We start from the raw sequence: 21,071 nt of genomic DNA, 5'->3' as shown, positions 1-21,071 counted from the left end.
ATATGGGGGAATCAGGGAAAGGGATATAGATGTCTCAGAAAGATGACTGCATTTCTAACTTTCAAAGCAATGGAGTGCACAGCACAGTTACTGACATGGGGAGCCTCAGGGAAGATGTTGGTGGAAAACCCATACGCATACTTCCCAATATATAAAATCTCCCGGAAAGGGGCCCCATGAAAAGTAAATAACTTTTTTGTGTGACTTTGTTATTAAGTAAGAAGTCATTATTACATGTTTAAGAATCTCTCCTTTGACCCCAGAGATTAGAAGAGCACTTTCTGTGCAAGGGCCTTTTTCATGAGAAAGAATGTTGGTTTCTCAAATGTCAATAACTAAATCTAATATGCTAATTAGATAGATGAGAAAAATTTCAAAACATGTAACATTTTCAAAGGAATATCCCAGAATCACATAGATAATGCTTCTTATGTAACATGAAAGTCTTCATTTCCCTTAGAAAACCTCCTTGGATGTAATCTTGTTTACCAGGATCATTAAAGTCATATAGATGGGTAAGGCATTACAAACAAAATGGAATTTATCTTTTTTTTCCCATGATAGAGTTGATGAGGCAAGAGAAGAATCAGGCATCAGTAACTTTTTAACACCCCCAATATATGTATAAAAGAGTTGCAATTGAGTTTCTACATTTTACATACTTCAATATCCCCACTCTGGTGGGGTCTACAAACCAACTTTGTTCTGACACTACCTGCCAGACAACTAAATCTCCAGCACCCCATACCTCTTTTGCCGTATTCAGTCTTCCCCAAACCCATACCACTAACTTCAGCACGGGCAACACCTTGAAGTAACCTGAAGTTCCAGGAGCTTCCTGAAGCGTTGTAAACACGCCATTCCCGGTATTTCCCTGGTAGTCCAGTGGTTAGGACGCCACACTTCCAACACAGGAGATACAGGTTTGATCTCTGGTTGGGGAACTAGGATGTAGCATGCAGTACAGAGTGGCAGGAAACAAACAAAAAAGGTATACTATGCAGCCTGTAAAGAACTTTAAGATGGTGAAATAGTTAAATGGGGGGGAAAAAAAAGCAAAATGTAGAAGATACAGTGTGGTTCTATTTGTGTTTTAAAAAGCAGGGGCCAGGGGGAACTTTCCTGGCAGTTCAGTGGTTTAAGACTCCAAGCATTCACTGCAGGGGGTGCAGGTTCTATCCCTGGTCAGGGAAGTGAGATTCCACATGCCATGTGGTGAAGCCAAAATTTAAAAAGGGGAGGGATATGCATACTTTTTGAAAATATAATTTTGAGAAATTATCACATGAAATGTAATGATGTTTGTGTCTGTAGAGGGTGTAGAGAGGGAGGACTATAACGGGAAAGTAATTCCCTTTTCATTGTTCACCATTCTGTAAAATTTAGCTTTTTATTATCCATGTAGTTTTAATTTTAAAAACTATTTTAAAAATATGTAGATGAAACCATTTTTTAAAGCTCCCATTCCTGGATTTCATTCATTTGGATGTACAAACCACAAGAGCCATATATCTCCCACCCTAGCAAACAAAGGCTAGATTATCTTGAAAATCAAACATATTCGTAACTCATCGGAGAGCTGAGGACAGAAATCTAAGTGAAGCAACCTGCTAAGTCCTTCACAGGAGAGAGGAGATACATGGTTGCTTATATTCCTATGCCAGGAAGATAAATCCACCATAGGGGAATAAAGAGAAGGAAGTTGAATTTAACAAAAAATCTAACAGTCCCATTGAGGGTGGCATGTCAATAGAATCTAGAGGACTCAAATTCACAAAGAGAGCTACACAAACCTACCAATCTTACCTCTTGGATCTTAAAAAAAAGTATAGGGAGGTGATAAGACCAGAAGTGGGACAGGGTATGTATAGTAGAAGAGTTGAGAGAGATCACTCCTGCCCTTGAGGTAAGTGGAGCCTTTCCCAAGTGCAAGATTCTCATAAAATGAGGGGGCAACACAGGAATGCTAAGAAATCCACCAGAGATACTCAGAGATACTCTTGAAGGCTAAGAGGGAGACAGGAGGCAGGAGAGATGGGAGACCCAACCCCCAGGTATTGCAGGCACTCCTCTGGAAAAGACAAAGGGTGGGGCACACAGTAAAACTTAAGGGACTTCACTGGTGGTCCTGTGGTTAAGAATCCACCTACCAATGCAGGGGACACGGGTTTGACCCCTGGTCCGAGAAGATTCCAAATGCCATGGGGCAACCAAACCCGTGTGCCGAAACTACTGACCCCACCCAGTTAGATAGAGCCCGTGCTCTGCAACAGAAGCAGCAACCCCAATAAGAAGCCTGTACACCACAACTAGAGAGTAGCCCCTGCCTACCTAAACTTGAGAAAAGCCTGCATACAGCAATGAAGACCCAGTGCAGCTAAAAATAATCAACTAAAAGAAAACAAACAAACAAAAAAGAACTGAGAGAAATACCTTCCCAGCCACTTATCCCACTGACCAAGTTAGCGGCTGGTTTATCTACAATTCCCACTAGAAAGGAAAGATCACGCACTTTTCCAGAAGTTGACACCTTAGCTATGAAGCAAAGTCAGATATCTGGGATCTTGCCCATGCCCAAAACCTATTTTCAGTAGGCCCTACTGAAGGGAAAGTTCTGATTCTGCATTCAAAATATTTGAAGCTAATGGTGAGCTGAATCAAGCTAAAGCTGCAAAAGAGCCCAGATCTAGTTCAAATGAACATTAGATTGACTGAGTCACTACTCAAGTGGCTGAAAGAAAAATGGGCATGCCCCACTTTGAAGGTAAGTAATACTTCAGTCTCTCCTGTTTTGTATACAAAATGCCTTGCATACAATCAAACATTAAGACATGTGCAAAAGCAAGAAAGTAAGATCCATGGTAACAGAGAAAGGTTTAAGAGCAGCAGAATGAGAAATGACTCAGAAATGACCCAGTTGAATTATCAGTTGGGATCTTTAAAAGTAACTCTGGCTAAAAGCAAAATGCTAAAAAAAAAATCTAGTGGAGGCCAACATGTCAGAATCCATAGACAGGATTTTTGAAATAACTGTGATGAAAATGCTTTAAAAAATCTAGCGGAAAATGTGGACAATATACATGAAAAATGAAAAAGCAGAAACATGGTAACTAAACAAATATAATGAAATGCTAAAAGTAAAAAGTACTGTATCAGAAATAAAGATTTCATCAGATGGGTTTAACAGAAAAGCATCAGGGAACCTGATGACAGCTAAAAACAAAAAGGGAAAACAATGAGGGGAAACCACCTGAGATCTGCAAGATAAAATCAAATAACCTAATATACATGTAACTGGACTCCCAGAAGGAGAGGATAGGTTGAGGGAGTATGGAACAAAAGAAATAACTGAAGAGCTAATAGCCACAAGAAATACTCATTATTAATGGAAGACATCAATACAGATTCAACAAGTTCAGTAAACCCCATACAAAGAAAAACATACCTAGACATATAACCAACCTGCTGAAAACCAAAGATAAAGAGCAGATAAAACCATCAAAGGGAAAAAACACAGTATACTCAGGCAAACACATAAAAATGATGGACAACTTCTCACCAGAAACAAATGAGAACTGAGGACAAATTTAAAGAACTGAAAATAGAAATAAAAGGTCAACATAGAATTCTGTATTCAACTAAAATAACCTTCAAAAATAAATGTAAAATATAATCTCTGACAGATAAAAGCCAAGAGAATTCATCTCTAGAAAAACTGCAATGGAACAAATGCTACAACGAAGTTTTTCAGATTAAAGGGAATTTATACCGACTCAAAGGACATGAGTTTGAGCAAACTCAAGGTGACAGTAAAGACAGGGAAACCTGGCACACTGGAGGCCAGGGGGTCGCAGAGAGTCAGACACGACTTAGTGACAGGACAGCAGCAGCAGTACCAGGTGGAACGTGAGACTTGCTGGAAAATATGAAAAGCAGTATTAATGAAGTATTGTGAGGAATAAAGTATTCTGTGGGGAACAGAACAGAGAGTCTAGAAATAACTAACACACATATGGTAAACTGATTTTCAACCAAGATGCTAAGTCAATCTAATGGGTGAAGGAAAATCTTTCTTAACAAATGTTGCTGGAACAACTGGATATCTATGTTGAGATAAACATGTTCTGTACAAATAACTGAGACACATCATATACCTAAATGTAAAACTCCATACCATAAATGTAAAACCTGAAATCAGTGAGGTGGATTACAGGTAGATGTAACCCAAACCATAAAACTTCTAGAAGAAAATACATTCTCTGTGAGCTTGGGGGGGTCATAAAATCACAAAAGAAAAACTTGATAAGGTAAACTTTATGAAAATAAAAACTTCTGCTCATTAAAAGATGCCAGTAAGAAAGTGAACAAACCATAATCTACAAAAAATAAAAAAATCACAGCACATATACCCATCAAAGACCGTGTATCCAGATTTCACAGAATAACCACAATAAAAAGACAATTCAATTCTAAAATAGGAAACACATGAAAGGTATTTCCTTAAAGAATGGAAGATATACAAATGTAAATTAAGCATATGAAAAGTGCTCAATGTCACTAATTATCAGGGAAATGCAATGTAAATTAAAATCAGAGTTCTTTCACACCAAGAAAATTAATATAAAAAAAACAGACAACAGTAAATGCTGACAAACATGTGAAGCAACTGGAACTCATACATTACTGATGAGAGCCCCAAACGATAAACCACTCTGGAAAACAGGAAGGCAGCTTCTTAAAAACTTGTCATATGACTCAGCAATTTTCTATGGTTAGGTATTTATCCAAGAGAATAAAAATGTATCCACAAAAAAATATAACTTAAGAATATACATAGCAGCCTTATTCATAATTGCCCCAAACGAAACAGCCTAAAAGCAGAATGGATAAACAAACTGGTACATTTTAGAATGAAATTCTACCCAGCAATAAAGAATAATTTAACAATACATACAATATGGAGAAGTCTTTAAAGCATTTTAAGTGAAAGAGCCAGATGCAAGAGTATATATGATTCACTTACATAAAGTTCAAAAGTGGCAAAATAAATCTATAGTTAGAAAAATCAGCAAATGATCACTGGAGTAAAGAGGAACAGGGATAATTTTAAAGATGCACAAGAGAACTTTCTGGGTTAATGCGAACATTCTGTATCTTCTTTGAGGAGGGTTATCTCACAGATGTATACAACTGTTGAAACATTAATGTGAACACTTAACAGTGCACATTTTATAATAAAGTCATTTCTACAGATCAACTTAAACTAAGGTGGGTTAAGGATACCTACTCCAAGAGCATCTGTTCCCAACCCTTTACCAACCTATCTGATTTGTTCTCCTCAGTGCAACCTTTGGGCTCTAATTTGTTCAGGGCTAGGCCCTTGATTATAGCATTTATCTTAAAGGGCACACAATTCAGTGCACCTAAGAAGTAGCATTTGTAATCTGTGAAGCAATTTTGTGGAACCAACAATGTATTGCCATTGGTTAGTGAACCACCATTTGACTATTTTAAGGCACTGATGTGTAGTCAGGTGATTTTAACATGAATAGGTGCTGTAACACATAACCTACCCTATTGCAAGGTAGTTAAAACAACGGAATAAAAATCTTTCAAAGGCATATAGAACACTATTACTCATTAAACCCACTCTCTGATATTTGCTGTCATGACCTTTACAATACTCTAAATCAGTCACATGATTTGGGGATTCAAATTTATTTCCTATTCAAAGCAGGGGGAGATGCACATGATGCTTCCTCCTTTGTTAGAGAACACTTTAGTATTTGCCCTAGTTATGGACAAACAAACCACAAGTCAAGATCATACGGTAGGAATTTATTAACAAGCAAACAACTCTGTTCATATCAGGAAGACCAGTTGGTTAGGTTATAAATGACTCGAGAGCAGGTGCAAGAACTTACAATTTTCAAGCATTCTATTAGAATGTTTACTGCCAAGTAGATCCACAAGAGGTGTTCCTAAATTCTGGTAATCATTTTATGTGGCACTCCCTGAGAAAAGGCCGTGACCTACACAGGTGGGAGTACACATAGGAGTCTCCCTACAAGAGGAAGTTGGGGAACTCAGGAAGTAGTGATGTTTTCGGATAGGGTTCCTCAGAAAACTTGAGACTGTGTGTTCTCTTCCTCATTCCTTAGGAACCCCATTTGGCCAACTGATTACAGAGAAATCAGATCCTGATTCACAATTCAAAGAAATTGTCATTGGACATGCACTGACGTAGTTTCTCGGGCACTGCTTTGGTGTTAAGCATACAGAAAACAATTTTAACCATCAGAAAGAAATCTAAAATCTATAGAAGCAAGTTTTCAGCCTAGACAGCTTTCCAGACAATTAACGATCTACCATAGAGAATTCTCTATAATCACCTTCCAAATTCCCACTCTAAAAGAAACTTGAATATTCCATGGCCAAAAGCAGGCAGCTTGAAAAGTAAATACCAAACTTTTAGATAGGTGGAATCCTGAGGAGGGATATACTGGAGCTAAATAAGACATCAAATCAAGAAATGTTACTTTGTGCATAAGAAGCCACATCATCAGCTCAAAATAGGTAAGAGATGTGCTTTCTGGAGAGGGCTGAAAAATAAGAGGCTTGCTTTTAAACTCTCATTAAAATGTGAGGGTGGCTCTGAAATGAGAGAAAACGGCATACTTTGAGTCCTTCTTAGAGTATCTGAGGTTAACAACAAAAAGATATGTTTTGAATAGAGAGAAGTCAGAAAGAATTGGTCGTTGAGTCTCCTGAGGTTGGAAGTCCCTTAACTAGTCTGTATAAATTTAGCAATTACTTTTGGCAAAGTTGTTTGGGAAACAGCTAGTGATGAAGTGAATTTAGTAGTCAAAATGTGCCTGCAGACCTGCCATTAACTGGCTAGGTGACTTTGAGCAACCCATAGAATCAGGATTAAGTGCTTCAGACAGACTGCTTTGTTCACCGTGGTAAAACAGTTCCCAACACTGCGGGTGCTGACTGAAGGAACTAAGGTTTCAATCTTCATTCGGCCACTTACAAACAGATGGCCTGAGAGAGAACCCACCTTCTTTGAGCTTCTATCTTCTTATTTATAAAATGGAGATGGTAACTATCTCATATGATTTGGAGTTTCAAAAACACGGACATGAAGCATTTAGTAAACACAAAATAAGTTAGACATGAGTATCTATCATATACAAACTCTTTACATTTATTTAAAAAGAAAACTTTCAGGGCATTTTGGTGTTGTTGAGGATACTTGTGATGGACAGCCAGCAAAACATTCTAAGATCTGCTTCTTCATCCACAGGGGTAAGCCCCCCGCAAAGTCACATTTGTACCAATCATAATGTCCCAAGGGTCTGTTGGGTTTTCTATACATGTGTCTGGGACAGTTAACATGTAAAACCTAGAGCTATGGTGGTAGTGGAGAGGAAAAGCAGAAGCCTTTAGAATGATGTAGACTATACAGACAATGCCAGTTTTAGGAGTCCAAAATGGCTTTCTAGTTCCTGGATCCAATCTCATTCTGCTTTGGGAGTCTATGAGACAACTTTGCATCCTTATTTTTTGCCTCAATTAGTACTAGTATGCTCATTAGTTGTAACTAGGCTTTGTTTTCCCATTGATTTTCTTTGATCCTCACAACATTCCTATAAAAAAATTATGAGGGAATGAACACATGGAATCAGACAAGCACGACACCACCATAAATGCTTAAAGTTTGAATTACTAATCTCGACACCTTTCTTCTCATAAAATAGGACAGCAATGCCTACTTTGTTTTAGAGCTGCCTATAAGATACATCTGGCAAGAAGCACTCAAATTATAGCTCCTATTGAAAGCGAATGTGTTAGTTGCTCATGTCTGACTCTGCAACCCCATGGACTGTAGCCTGCCAGGCGCCTCTGTCCATGGGATTCTCCAGGCAAGAATAGTGGAGTGGGTTGCCATTCCCTTCTCCAGGGATCTTCCCCACCCAGGGATCAAACTCAGGTCTCCTACATTGCAGGCAGATTCTTTACTGTCTGAGCCACCAGTATCCCCATCTTACAAAGGTAAAACTGTGGCTGAGAAATAGATATTCTTTCTACTGCACCAACCACACTCAGAATAACAATAAGAGAAAATACACTGTCTTAAAACATACAAGTTGATCAAAAGAATGAAAAAGTAATGGCCAAGAAGAAGCCTGTGACTTTCAAGTGCTCTAAATTTAACTGATTAAATGAAATTGTGCATTGACTTGAAACAGATAGCTTAACCAATATCCTTTGTTCACTCTACTTCCAGACAGGGTTCTTTTTCTTACTAAGAAAACGTAGTGCCAGTTGATGTGAATATTCTATTCAGGTTGTCAGTTCTACAGTACTTTTGGTTTTGTGAATTTATTTTCTCCAAGGTGTACCACTTATCAAAAAACCAGTAACAACAAAAATAACAAATCGGGGACTTCACACTGGACACTTAGGAGGCAGCATTCCACAAAAGCCACTCAGCTAGGGCGTACAGCATGGCCCTTTTCTGAGCCTGTGAATTTGCCACAAGCCCTATTGTCCCATCTGACTATAGAGTGCTCAGCTATACTCCTCTTGGCATCTATGTAAGTATCTACATCAATGGACTCAACCTTGCCTATGAGTCTTAGACGGCACTGCACAGGCATCAGAGTTGGGTGTGGCTTTAAAAATTAATACTGCTCAGGACACAACCCAAAGCAATTAAATCGTAATTTCTATGGGGTGGGACTCAAGCGTTTGTTTTTTTTTTTTTTTTTGGCTTGTCCTGTTGAAGCATCTGTGATTTCAATGTGTAAAATGAACAGTGACTTCCAGTTGCAACACAAGTTGGAAAACGATAGGCCCATGTGCAGCTCTTCTCTGACCCACATTTAAGAATATTTTAATAACCAACATTTCAAAATTGAGAGGCTCCTCGCAGAGCCCTCTTAGCCCAGGGCAGCCTATTAAAATATTTACCTGGTTCTTGTAGACATCTGAGTTTGGCTCTTGTGTTGGTATCACTTGAGACCCATGGATTACTGTGGTAATAAGTTGTGCTTTTGGCATTGTTAGAGCTGCTACGTTATCAATGTGTGACTGATTTTTATTCTAATTGGCTTCCACTCTGAAAATGGCCCTAAACAAACATTATCTATAGTTTAATCATAGTCTGAAAATTGTTTTTCAAAAGAATCTATCATTTTCGCTACTCTAAAAGCTACTGCTAAAAGATCAACCACAGTTGCCTCTGCTCCTGCAATAGGCATTATTTCATTATTTCTGGTTGAACATTTCCGAGTTAGCTATTTCATCCTGGGTATTTAAGTGGAGAAACAAATTCCTTAAAATGAACCAGAAACACACCAACTTTATCCCCAAAGAACTCTGAAAAAATATGAGGGGTTCACACTTTTTCCTGTTTCTAAATGAGTCAAGGTCTCCCCCTAATTCTCACTACTTATTTTCTGAAAAGTTTCACAGGTTCCACAGGAGAAATGCTGAGAAACAAATAGAAATATGCTTTTCTGTGCATTTTCAGTTATAAAACAAATTCTCTAACAAGTTCCAATGGACAATGCAAAAAGTTTCACACTGAAAATTCATTTAACAAATAATTTGACCTACAACTGCAAATTACTTGGCCACTGTTTATCAAATCAAATGATGCTGAACACTCTAACTCTCAACTCTATGTGTGATAGTCTTCTCATGATGCCAGTCCCAGTCACCAAGATGGGAAGGGTTATTCTTCTATCCATGGCTGATTTTTATGATGAGGCAAAACAGAGAGCCACATTAGTTGCAAATCCTGCAAGAGCAAATTAAAGATCAGATGTAGCATATAGCCTTCCTCTAACAGGAACAGGAACAGGTATTTATACAGTCTTTGATAGGTTCAGTACACTACAGATTAGATAAGAACCACCTTTCGTATCAAATGCCACGTCATTCTGAAACCAGATTAACAAAATATGATACAAAGAGGTAGCATGATGCTGCTCAGAAAGAATAAAGCTTAAGTTCGATAGGAGAAACTGTGAGATCTTGGACTAGTTGCTTAATCTTGTTGAGTAACCTTATCTTTCTTTTAGATAATGATACAAGTTAAAGTGTTCTGAAGATATTAAGTGATAAATGAACTCTGGTAATTATAAATCCAAATAAGACCAAATTAAACTGTCCTAAATTCTGGCCTTGAATATTAATGACAAAGATCTCAACTTGGGACCTTCTTTAAGACAACTCTCCCCTCATTTTGGCAGGAGATATCAGCTTCTAAAAGTGAACCAAGTGGAAGTAATGTGACGGAGTTTCAAGTTTGAGAATGACTTTTAAATTTATGTCTATAAACTGACAAAGATCTACTGGGCATCTAATATCACTCTTATAAAACGAATAGCAACCTAAATTCAATGTTCAAGACACAGAACTTGGAAAGCTTCCAGAAAATGCTCTGAAGGCTTCATTAACCAAGTTTATTGTTGGGGAGAGTCTCATTCACAGTTCCCTGCAAAGAAACTGAACCAAATCTTGACATTTTATGTTAAGTAGGAACAGTGAATAAGGCACATAATATAGGTGACTCTTAGGCCACCAATGTCTTTTTCTTAATATAAAAATAAACATAAGTAACTAATGGAATAACAAAATAAAAGTTTATTTTATTAGAATTAGGAATGTTCTTTCCCTCTGGGCAACCTGAACAGTCCAGTTACAATGAAAATCTAAGAACAGTTATTTCCACAGCACAGTGTGCTCTACGCACAAAATTACAGGGTTAGGAGCATTTAATCAATTTACCGATCTGATTGTCTCACCAACCCGCCCCACCCATCCCCCAAGTGCTCTATACCGGGATTTTTGTACATCAAGTCCTTTTCTCTCTTATGCTAAATTTCAGTTCCTAATCATGGCTGATCCACATTTTACACTGCAGATTCAACCATTTCAAATCAAGTCAGTCAGTCTTGGATCTGCTATATTTGTGTGTATGTATACACGTGTATTTAATGTATTTATTTAAACACACATAAAACATACAATCTGGGTTGCAGCGGATTACATAGAATTTAGAGTCTGATGATATATGCTACTCAATTTTACCACTGTGGTTTGTAGTCCTGCGCTTTGGATCAACAATTTTATTGTAAATTATTTAAGTCCATCTACTGCTCAATGAATTGTTCAAATGATGCATGCAGTTTTCAGAAGACCTCAAAAAGACAAGGGAGACCCTGGTGCTGACCATGAATAGAGCCCTCTGACAGAAAGACTTAGGTGAAACAGGGAAGCCATCATATCATTTGGCTTAAGACCTATCCCAGCTGAGATCACTGAAGTTACTTACTGACAATGAAAGTGATTAACTGATGGGAATTCTGTCAGATATGGAGATAGTTGTTAAAAGCTTGAAATGGAAAAGGCCAATTCATCTTGATCCATACATATTAGGGAATGCACCCACAACTGCAATACCCTCAGGTAATATGCCAACACTGAAACTAGAAAACAGCTCTAAAAAGCACTGTTCTTCCATGGGTGGGGGCTGTTATTATGAAGTGCACACACTGTTTCTAGATACCTCTTGTAAGGGGAGCGTGTAAAAAGGGTTTATGACACTGAAATCTAGATACTGTAGTTAACCATGTAAGATATTTCTTAAAACACCACATATACACAAAACATTTTAAGGGGGCCACATATATCTAGATAGCAACTCTGGCTGCTTTTCAAAGTTACCAAGGAAAGGAACTTATTCAAGCTTTCTTAAAAAAAAAAATCCTTAGTTTTGATAAATGTCTTTTAAGATTGATGCAGTCATTTAAAATAAAATCAAATGTTTGACAAGGAAAAGGAAGGAGAAGAGAATAAGGAAGAAGCAGACACTGAGTTCAGATTTGCACCTGAGGTGGCAAGGGAGGGGAGGATAAAAGGTATAGATAAAGTTGATCCTAGAGCGACAAGTGGTTTAAGGAAGCAGCATAATATACTCAGCAAACATTCACTGATTTCTGATGGGAAAAGAACAGTTGCAAGTACATCTCATGTAACAACCTTTTCTAAAAGGAAAAGTAGGGTTGATTTAGCAAAGCCTAACTTAGGCAAAAGGCCAGAGGAAAGTGAAACTACTTCCCAATGGAGTAGTAAGATGTACGGTGCAAGAGCAGACAGAGCTGCCTCACAAAAGGTAAACACTCCCTAGGCGCAAGACATTTAGAGGAAGACAAAGAGGTCCTTCAGCCAGAAGTGGTATTTAGTATTAAGACCTCATCTAGTTGCCTAGTTCACTCTGTACTCCTGTATAAAACTGACAGATTTAGGGATGAAAAATACCACAGCCAGAATGGCCTAAACAGATACATAGTTAATAAAACCACCACCATCCTTTACTTTTAACATAGCTCTTAGTAGAAATTTCATAAAAATGGACATCACAGCTAAAACGCCTTATTAATTCTCCTATCTGTTGACAAATAGAAAAGAAGCAAAGATTTCTATTTAAATGCACTAGATGGGAATATCAAGTTCTAGGATGTTTGCCTTCAAACTGAACCCACAGCAACACACACAAGCAATTTCAGTATCTGCCATTTTTAATTCACAATCTGAATCTAAGTGAATGGCTATTTATTTATATTTATATTTAAAGCAAAAACGTCCTATTTGACACCCTAACATAAAGAAGGGATGAGAGAAGAGCCATAACTAAAATCTTAAAAGGCTCAAAGCAGCAATTAAAGGGACAAATTTTTGAAATGTGTCCTCTGGATGTGACAGGAAGCCTAGGAAGCCTTCAGCTGTGTGTATGACACGGGCCCACAAAGGCTTACGTAGATGTATGAGGCTGCTGAGAGGGATGAGGTTGGAGACTGGGTCATTCTTCAATGGCAGCAACAAAGCTCCCTGTTGCAGCCCTTATCCAGCCACGGCATTTAGTCAGAGCTTGACCTCTCTGTGCTCGACCAGGAGCTGGCAATTCTGGGCATGAGACCCAGGGCCAGCAACAAATACATCAAAACCAGAGAGGGCAAAGTAATTTCAGGAAAGGGAAATCAAAGAACTCTAGTTAGGTCTTCCAGAGGTGCTAAACCAACACACCTTTTATCCCAACCCTCAGCCCTGGAAAGATAAAGCAAACTGAAAGAAAATGCACAGCAAATAGACATAATCTTGAAGATTTTTAAAGAATAAATATTTTTTGTAATTAAACATTATGCAAACACGTGCCACGCTTGCTTTGTCCATGCATATGCACTATATACAATTTTGAAAAATACTGTGTTGTCCTCTTGTTTTAAAAGTCATATACAAAGTTTTTTTTGTTTTTTTTTTAATTCCTCTTTCTGCCTACCCTCTTCCCCGCCCCAAGAATTTTCTTTACAAGGAACTAATCATTATTCACTCATGACCTTGGGGTATGAGAGAGAGACAGTCTGTGTGTGTGGGTATATCTGTATGTGTCGGGGAGAAACGGGAGAGGTCCTTTACCAAAGTACAACAAAATGGCTGGTTTGGACATGAAAAGCAGTGTCAAGGAGCAGTTTTAAATTTTAACTGTACTACACTCAGGAAAAAGAAAATGAAAAAAAAAGGAGTCAGCTTGGAGAATGAAGCTACGTTACAAGTTAAAGTTGGAGGGCTTTTAGTGTGTCTGTCACACTTTTGTTGGCGGCCTAGAATACTGTTGTACAATGGTTTATCTACCTTTTTTTTTATTACAATATAATTTACTTAAACTTTCCGTTAACAAAACAGAATTCTGGTACTACAGACCAGCGGTGTCAGAATAGGCTTAGTGCCTCCTTGTTTGTGTTTGTTTTGTTTGTTTTAATTGCATGAGCACTCTAGATGGTAAAGTTTTCAGAGTTCATTTTATGCAGGGCCATTCTCAGTCCTCAATGTACTCCCACAGATCTTTTTCATAGCCTTCATGCACATGCTGTAACAAAACCCTTCGTCGACTCTCACAGTATCTGTAATCAAAGAGAAAGAGAGAGAAAAAAAAAAACAAACACCTGTTGTCAGCCTCCAGTAAATTTTTTTTTTTAAGAGGCATTTACTTGTTTTTTAGGGCTCCCTATAGTTTATCCAGACATAGAACCTGTTTTTAAAAGGCATATTTTTAGGTCTAGATGTAAAGACATGACTATTTCTAATTTTCAAAAGGTATTTTCCGGAGTTTCTAGTTTGGGGAAATTAATTCCAGAGCAATAAACAAGCCTTAGAAATTATCTGATTCAATCTCATCATTCTACAGGTAAGTAAACAGTTTTAGGAAGAAGTAATTTCAGGGGGTATTCACAACTAAAATCTTAAAGTACTAGCGGTAGCTCTAATTGGCTAAGGGAAGTGAACATATTACTCAGGATTAAATTTTCAAGTCTTGCAAATTCCCAGAGATTTCCACTACTATTAAAGAGAAAACAACTTTTTCCAGCAAACAACTTTTGGAGAAAGAGCTCTACGTGAGAAAGCAAACATTTTGCATCTTTTACTTAAGAGGTGACATCTCTTAAAGTATCATCTATCCCTAGGACAAAGTAAATCTCTCCTTGGAAAATCAAATCTTAGAAAAAAATCTTTAAAAAGTCTGGGTAGCTCACTTGCCAAGAGCCACGATCCACCAGGATCCCTAGGCCAGGGCCAGCATGTTATTCTCACCCCTCATCCTAATAGTCACTTGCCCTTTTTGGGCTCCTTCTTCCTGTCAGGGCAATAACTACATAGATAAAGCCACATGGAAGAAGCAGGATCAGCCAGCACTGGCTGATTTCCTCCCTATGCCCAAAGGACAGAAGCGATCTGTGAGAAACATGGCAGCAGTTCAGTTATTGAATATGCTAAACCCAAGTTTCACCATCATTTAACTTCACCACTACGGCATACCACACCACCAGTGGCAGACATTTTTGCTCAACAACTAAAAATAAACTTACCTGTACTTATCTTGTACTTTCTGCTTTATATCCTGCAGAGAGTCTTGGGAAATATCTCGTTCGAGGTAACCCGAGAGCACCTCTGTGGCATTCTCTAGATCTGCTTGGTTATTCTGCAATAGGAAGGAGAATATATAGTAAATTCTGCCTTCAAAAGAAAGCTAAGAGATAAACTATCTTAGCTACTTCCTTAATAGACTGTACTCAACACCAATTTTCACAGGTGGTCAATTGTACCTCTAAAGTCCTTCATTACTTCCACCTCTAACAACTTGTTTTCTCTTTTTTTTCTCTTAGGAGAACTTTTTAACTATGAAAAGAACCAAAGATTTATCCATTACCTCTGGAAGAATACCAAGTATAATTTGAAAGTACTTAAGAAAATGTTTTTGGAAATCTAGCTCTGAAAACTATTATGTTAAAGCCTGAGAAACAAACAGAAATGCATTATTCTTTGTATCTAGCTAGATACCTAATCTTATCAGAAAACACTGTATGAAAGATTAAAATTTTGTTATCCAACCGTTACTAGTATAGCTAGTTCTGTACATTTACCCATCTAAATTCCCATCTGCTAGTCACTGTTACTATCTAGCCATCTATCCACATCAATACTGCATGTATAAATTTTAAATGAGCATCTCTACTTGAAAAAACTTTACTGCTGAAAGCCCCCTTTTAGTCACTACTTCTCCACAAAAGACAAGCTCCATATTTACTTCTAATACCATGTTATGAGTTTTACCTGAACAGACTTTTGAAAAGAACTTAAGATGTTCCTGGTGTTACATAAGCATTATACATGGATTGTCTCACTTAAACATCTTAACATTTCTAGAAAAGTATTATCCCCATTCTAAAACAGAGATATAGAAGAGGTTAAATAACTTGCTTCAAGTCAACAGAGCTAAAAAGTGATGAAGTCAAGATTCAAATTCAGGACTAATTGCAGAGCCTGCACACTTAATCACTAGCTGGCTAAACCACATCAATTTGAATGTAGTTTACAGCAAGATATCTGAATTTTTTGTACCTTCCTAATAAACGATAAACTTTTGATCCACATTCGGGGGCAAAGAGTAACCTTTAAAACTCTTATCTATAAAAGATAAGTAGTCCTATGACACACAGGTGGTTTTTTTACCCACTCAGTAACTATTCCTACCTCAAAGATAATGGACTGGTTATTCTTTTTGAGGTAGAAAGCGAAGACATAAGTGTACATGAGTGTGGCACGACACTGGCAGAGGACATCAACTGCTTTCTTCAGGAACTGCACCTCAATCCAGGACATGTTGTGCTGTTGCATCTCTTCCATTTTCTGTTTCACCTGAGCATATAGTTTGTGCTCAAAGCGGAGACTCTGCATGTGGTTCATATAGCGATTACAGTAGAACAGGTACCTCTGCAGGGCTGCCCTAGATCTCTGTCCCATTAAAAAAAATTAAGGTCACATAATTATAACAAATTTATTATAGGCACACAAAACCTGATATCATATTTACTGATGAAACGGAATAGGAATTTAGGCTAAAATCAAGAACAGAGAGACATCTATTGCTACCTCTGTTACTTAATATTTTTTGACTGTCCTATAGCTGTACTTTCCAATATAGCAGCCAGCAGTCACATATGGCCATTAAAAGTAAAATTTCAGTTTCTTAGTATTGCAGTCAGTGTCTACCAAATCAGACGGTGGTATTAAGAACATTTCCATCATTATGAATATTCTACTGGATAGCTCTGTTCTGCAGTGTGCAATAAGGTGCATCAATATTATAAAGTAAAAAACAAAAGAGAGGCAACCAGACATCATATAACTCCTAATATAATGCAACAGAAACTACACAGTACATTTAACACCAGTTAAGTGTTCTGTGTTCTTTCCACATCCCTCACCAAATCGTCTGAATGCGAGTATCTAGAATTAGCACCAGTTTCAGCAAGTTTAGGGACAGAAGAACCTAACCAGGGATTTGCAGTTGGGAAATCCAGAATAAGAAAAATGCTACAGCACAAAAATGATTTAAGTTTCCTCAACAAATAAATGGCAAAAGAAGAAGGAAAAAAAAAAAAAAAAGCCCCAAAACATGAAAGGACCTACAGATTATAACATCACATCCAACTTGTGGACCTATATGGATCCTCATTTGAACCAATTATAAAAGAAAGTTTATGAGATAAATGGGGACACTGGAACACATATTAACAAAATACTGCTTCAAAAATATATAATAAATATATAGCATAGTTATAAAATAACATAATATACAAATACTACTACAGTTTTATGAAAAATCTTTTAAAGTACATGAAGTATTAAAAAATATGATGAAGTATTTAAAAACATGATATCAGGTCTAAATTTGTTTTATATTGTTTATCATACTGCAAAAATAATTCACATGGGTCTCTCTTATTACACTGTAGATGTTAAGGAGATACACTTTTAAAAAAGTAATCTTGGGACTTGTCCAGTGGTCAAGACTTTGAGCTCCCGGTGAAGGGGAGAATGGGTTTGATCCCTGGTCAGGGAACTAAGATTTCACAGTTCAGTTCAGTTCAGTCGCTCAGTCATGTCTGACTCTTTGCAACCCTTTGGACTGCAGCATGCCAGGCTTCACTGAAACTCCAATACTTTGGCCACCTGATGTGAAGTGACTCATTGGAAAAGACCCTGATGCTGGGAAAGATCGAAGGCAGGAGGAGAAGGGGACGACAGAGGATGAGATGGTTGGATGGCATCACCAACTCAATGGACATGAGTCTGAGCAAGATTCCACAAGCAGCCAAAAATATCATTTTCTTCATATTAAATACTAGACACAACAAGATTAAAAAAAGCAATCTTGTTATAACTCTAGTACTTAATATCTAAAAAATGATTGTTGAATGTAACTACTATAGAAGGATTTCTTACCACACACATGGATTTCTTTTCTTTAAACACCATTCTCCTCTTCCTCTCCTCATGCCTATGGCTTACAAACAGTACAGATACTACAAGGCCTTATGCTTGGTCTCTTGCTCAGAAACACTAATTCTGAACCACATAACTAGCCAATCACATGATCCAGTATCTTACAACATGGAAACACCTAAAAAAACCTACACAAGTCATATTATTTCAGCAGTCAGGTAGGTAATCAATGCTTACACAGTGGAAAATTATGCCAATCATATCTAAAAATACTATGACAATTATATCTATTCATTATTAGATAAAAATAATAGTACTGTTATTAGATATGATTATACATAATAAAATTATGCCAATTATTTCTAAAAATAGAATATGCAAAGAATAATCTACTTGGCATTTTACCTCCATACAAAGCACTAATATTTTCAAGAATTCCCAAGATGAAATGGAAAACCTAAATCATGAATTAAAATGTATGTTATAGGACTTAATATGACTAAGAGTTCTCAAACAGCTTGCATCATTAAGATAATTTTAAAATTCAATATGAAAAAAACCAAACCACCCACACTACCACTGCAAATAATACCCATTTTTAAATCAAATCCCAGAATCTGGACTGAGAAATGCAATGTCCTGAAAACGCTTTGGAAAAACACACAATAACATGACTGCTTAGAAGACGGATAGGCAATCCAGCTGCTGCCTATTTTTGTTTTCAAAGTTAATCTGAAATGCTGCCGCATCCACTCCTTTAAGTCTATGGCTGAGTCAGCAAGCATCACAGGAGAAGGACGGAACTGAGCAATTCTAACAGACTGGATAGTCTGCAAAGCTGAAAACAGTTACTACCTGACCACTCACAGAAGTATACTGACTCTGGGTTAGTAGATAAGAAAATTTAGGGAATTCCCTGGCAATCTGGTGGTCAGGACTCTGATCTGACAGCCAGGGACCTGGGTTCAATCCCTAGTTGGAAAACTAACATTCCGCAAGCCGCATACTGTGGTCACAGAAAAGAAAAAAGAAAAGAAAAAAGTACCATATATGTTCTTTCTGTACTGTGTGCCAACCTTATAGTACTTTTTTAAGAACTACAACTGCCTAAAAATGGAAAACAAACAAACGAACTACAACTGCTGAGAAGCGGGCAAGAGAGGGTGAGATGGTTGCATAGTACCACCAACTCAACAGACATGAGTCTTAGCAAACACAGGGAATGGAATACTGAAGGACAGGGAAGCCTTGCGAACTGCAGTCCATGGGGTCACAAAGAGTCGGACACAACTTAGCAACAACAATATAACATAAATAGAATCATGTGACAGAGATCACAGAATGCTATCTGTAGACACTGGCTTTTTCACTCAGCACAGTGCCTGTGACATCTAAATTGCTATGTGGATAAACAGTTCATTTTTTGTTATCACTGAATAATATTTCACAGTATGGATTACCATGGTTTGTTTAATCATTCACCAATTAAGGAAAGTTTTAGATGTTTCCAGTTTGGGACTATAACAAATAAAGCTGCTATGAACCACTGTTTAAAAAAAAAGAACTACAATTGCCAGAAAACACTAGGCCAGAGTATGGACGTAGAGGAAGTGAGGAAAGAATAAGCTAGGTGTGTATGCCATGGTGTGCTCCATTCTGGGAGGTATGGCTTCTACTAAATAAACAAATACAGTCAACTCATACAAACCCCTTTCCCTGTACACTCACAGGATCAGAAGATTCTAGTTTAGTCCAATATATGACCTAGAAAAATAATGCAATCTAATGTCTACAATCTATACATTAAAAGGGCTAAGAAGCTATGTCCAATAATCCACCCTCCCTGCAGATCTCAGAAAGGAATGCTACCAGCACCCAAACACTTACCAGTTAAGGTCAAGGATAACCCATACACTTTCCATTGTCAGCAAATTCTGGCTAGATTTAGCCAGACTACTAAAGAACCTGCCTGCCAATGCAGAAGACATAAGAGACCCAAATTCGATCTATGGGTCGGGAAGATCCCCTGGAGAAGGAACTGGCAATCCACTCCAGTATTCTTGCTTGGGGAACCCCATGGCAGGCTACAGTCCATGGTTTAGCAAAGAGTTGGACACTACTGAAGCAACTTAGCACACAAAAACTAAAAGCCCACCATGGTAATTAGGAAAAATATAATGCTACATAAGAGAAAAACAGCATTTCTTTATGGATTGAAAAAAATATTATCATAATTAGAAGAAAACTTTAGGACAAAAGCAGAAAGCCAGAAAGGGAGGCGGGGGGAGCTAAGATTTAAAAACAAACCTGAAACAGAAGGAGATGCAATGACAAACTTAGCTGAATAAAAATGAAAGAGAGGACTCAATTCAAAATGGAGGGTGGGAAAGGCATCACTCTCATTGCAGAGTTTTTTATACAAAGGTTACATGGGTGATGGTTCTCAAATTATAGTCTGAGGATACTAGAGGGAACTGGAGTAGGGGTTCCAAATGATCTCGTTTAAACAGACCATGGAAATTTTTAAATATTAAAAATCTGATAATAACCTGAAGAAAACACAAACACTCGACCACCTGAATAAACTTATGACAACGCTTTCAGGTCTTACATTTGTAAAATGGCTAAAAATGGCATCAAGCCATACTACTTTAACTGCACCAGAGTTGAGAATAAGTGACAGGAAATACATTAATAATAAATTCTGATCAAATCAAATTTTGATGCACTGTAGGGATGAAAAGGCAATAGTTGATATATAGAAAACTGATGGGAGAACAAATTATCACGTGGTACTTATAGTAGTATAATAATACTAAATTCAAAAATTCTGGGTCTTAGTCTATCAACAGTAATTCAATTTCAACAAATAACTTATTTGTATAATTAGTTTTTTTGAGTTTCACTGGTTGTGGGTTTTTTCGTTTGGTTGTATAGCTGCTTAAAATAGTCCAGCTGGTTTTACTTTAAACACAGTTAATATAGTAATATTATAATGAATATAATGTAAACCAACATTATAACCTGTGGGTTTTTTCCCCCTTTAAAACGATCACAAATATTGTAAACATCTGAAATATGACAGCCTAGGTTATGTAAATATATTCTTTTGTATTTACAGTAATTTAAATAAATTTTAAAGGAGCCTTTGAAAAGTGAAATAATAACAAACAGGTCGTGTTCTGGCTTGCATCTTGGCAAGACAAGTCTTT

At 37.4% G+C, this 21,071-nt stretch overlaps 1 protein-coding gene across 2 annotated transcripts in view; it reads right to left on the bottom strand.

Annotated features, from left to right (window-relative positions):
- Window positions 1–11,565: 11,565 nt before the first annotated feature.
- Window positions 11,566–21,071, bottom strand: part of ARIH1 (ariadne RBR E3 ubiquitin protein ligase 1) — a 103,696-nt gene continuing 94,190 nt past the window's right edge. For both annotated transcript variants that reach the window (XM_005905600.3, XM_070377398.1), the window contains 3 exons: window positions 16,105–16,365; window positions 14,940–15,052; window positions 11,566–13,976 (listed from right to left, as the gene is read on the bottom strand). In XM_005905600.3, the coding sequence (XP_005905662.2) occupies window positions 13,892–13,976; window positions 14,940–15,052; window positions 16,105–16,365 (459 nt within the window). In that variant the 3' untranslated portion in view covers window positions 11,566–13,891. The remainder of the gene's footprint in view (window positions 13,977–14,939; window positions 15,053–16,104; window positions 16,366–21,071) is intronic.

The sequence above is a fragment of the Bos mutus genome, chromosome 10, assembly GCF_027580195.1.
Source record: "Bos mutus isolate GX-2022 chromosome 10, NWIPB_WYAK_1.1, whole genome shotgun sequence".
Taxonomy (NCBI): Eukaryota; Metazoa; Chordata; class Mammalia; order Artiodactyla; family Bovidae; genus Bos; species Bos mutus.
This window is presented reverse-complemented; position numbering and strand designations above follow the sequence as displayed.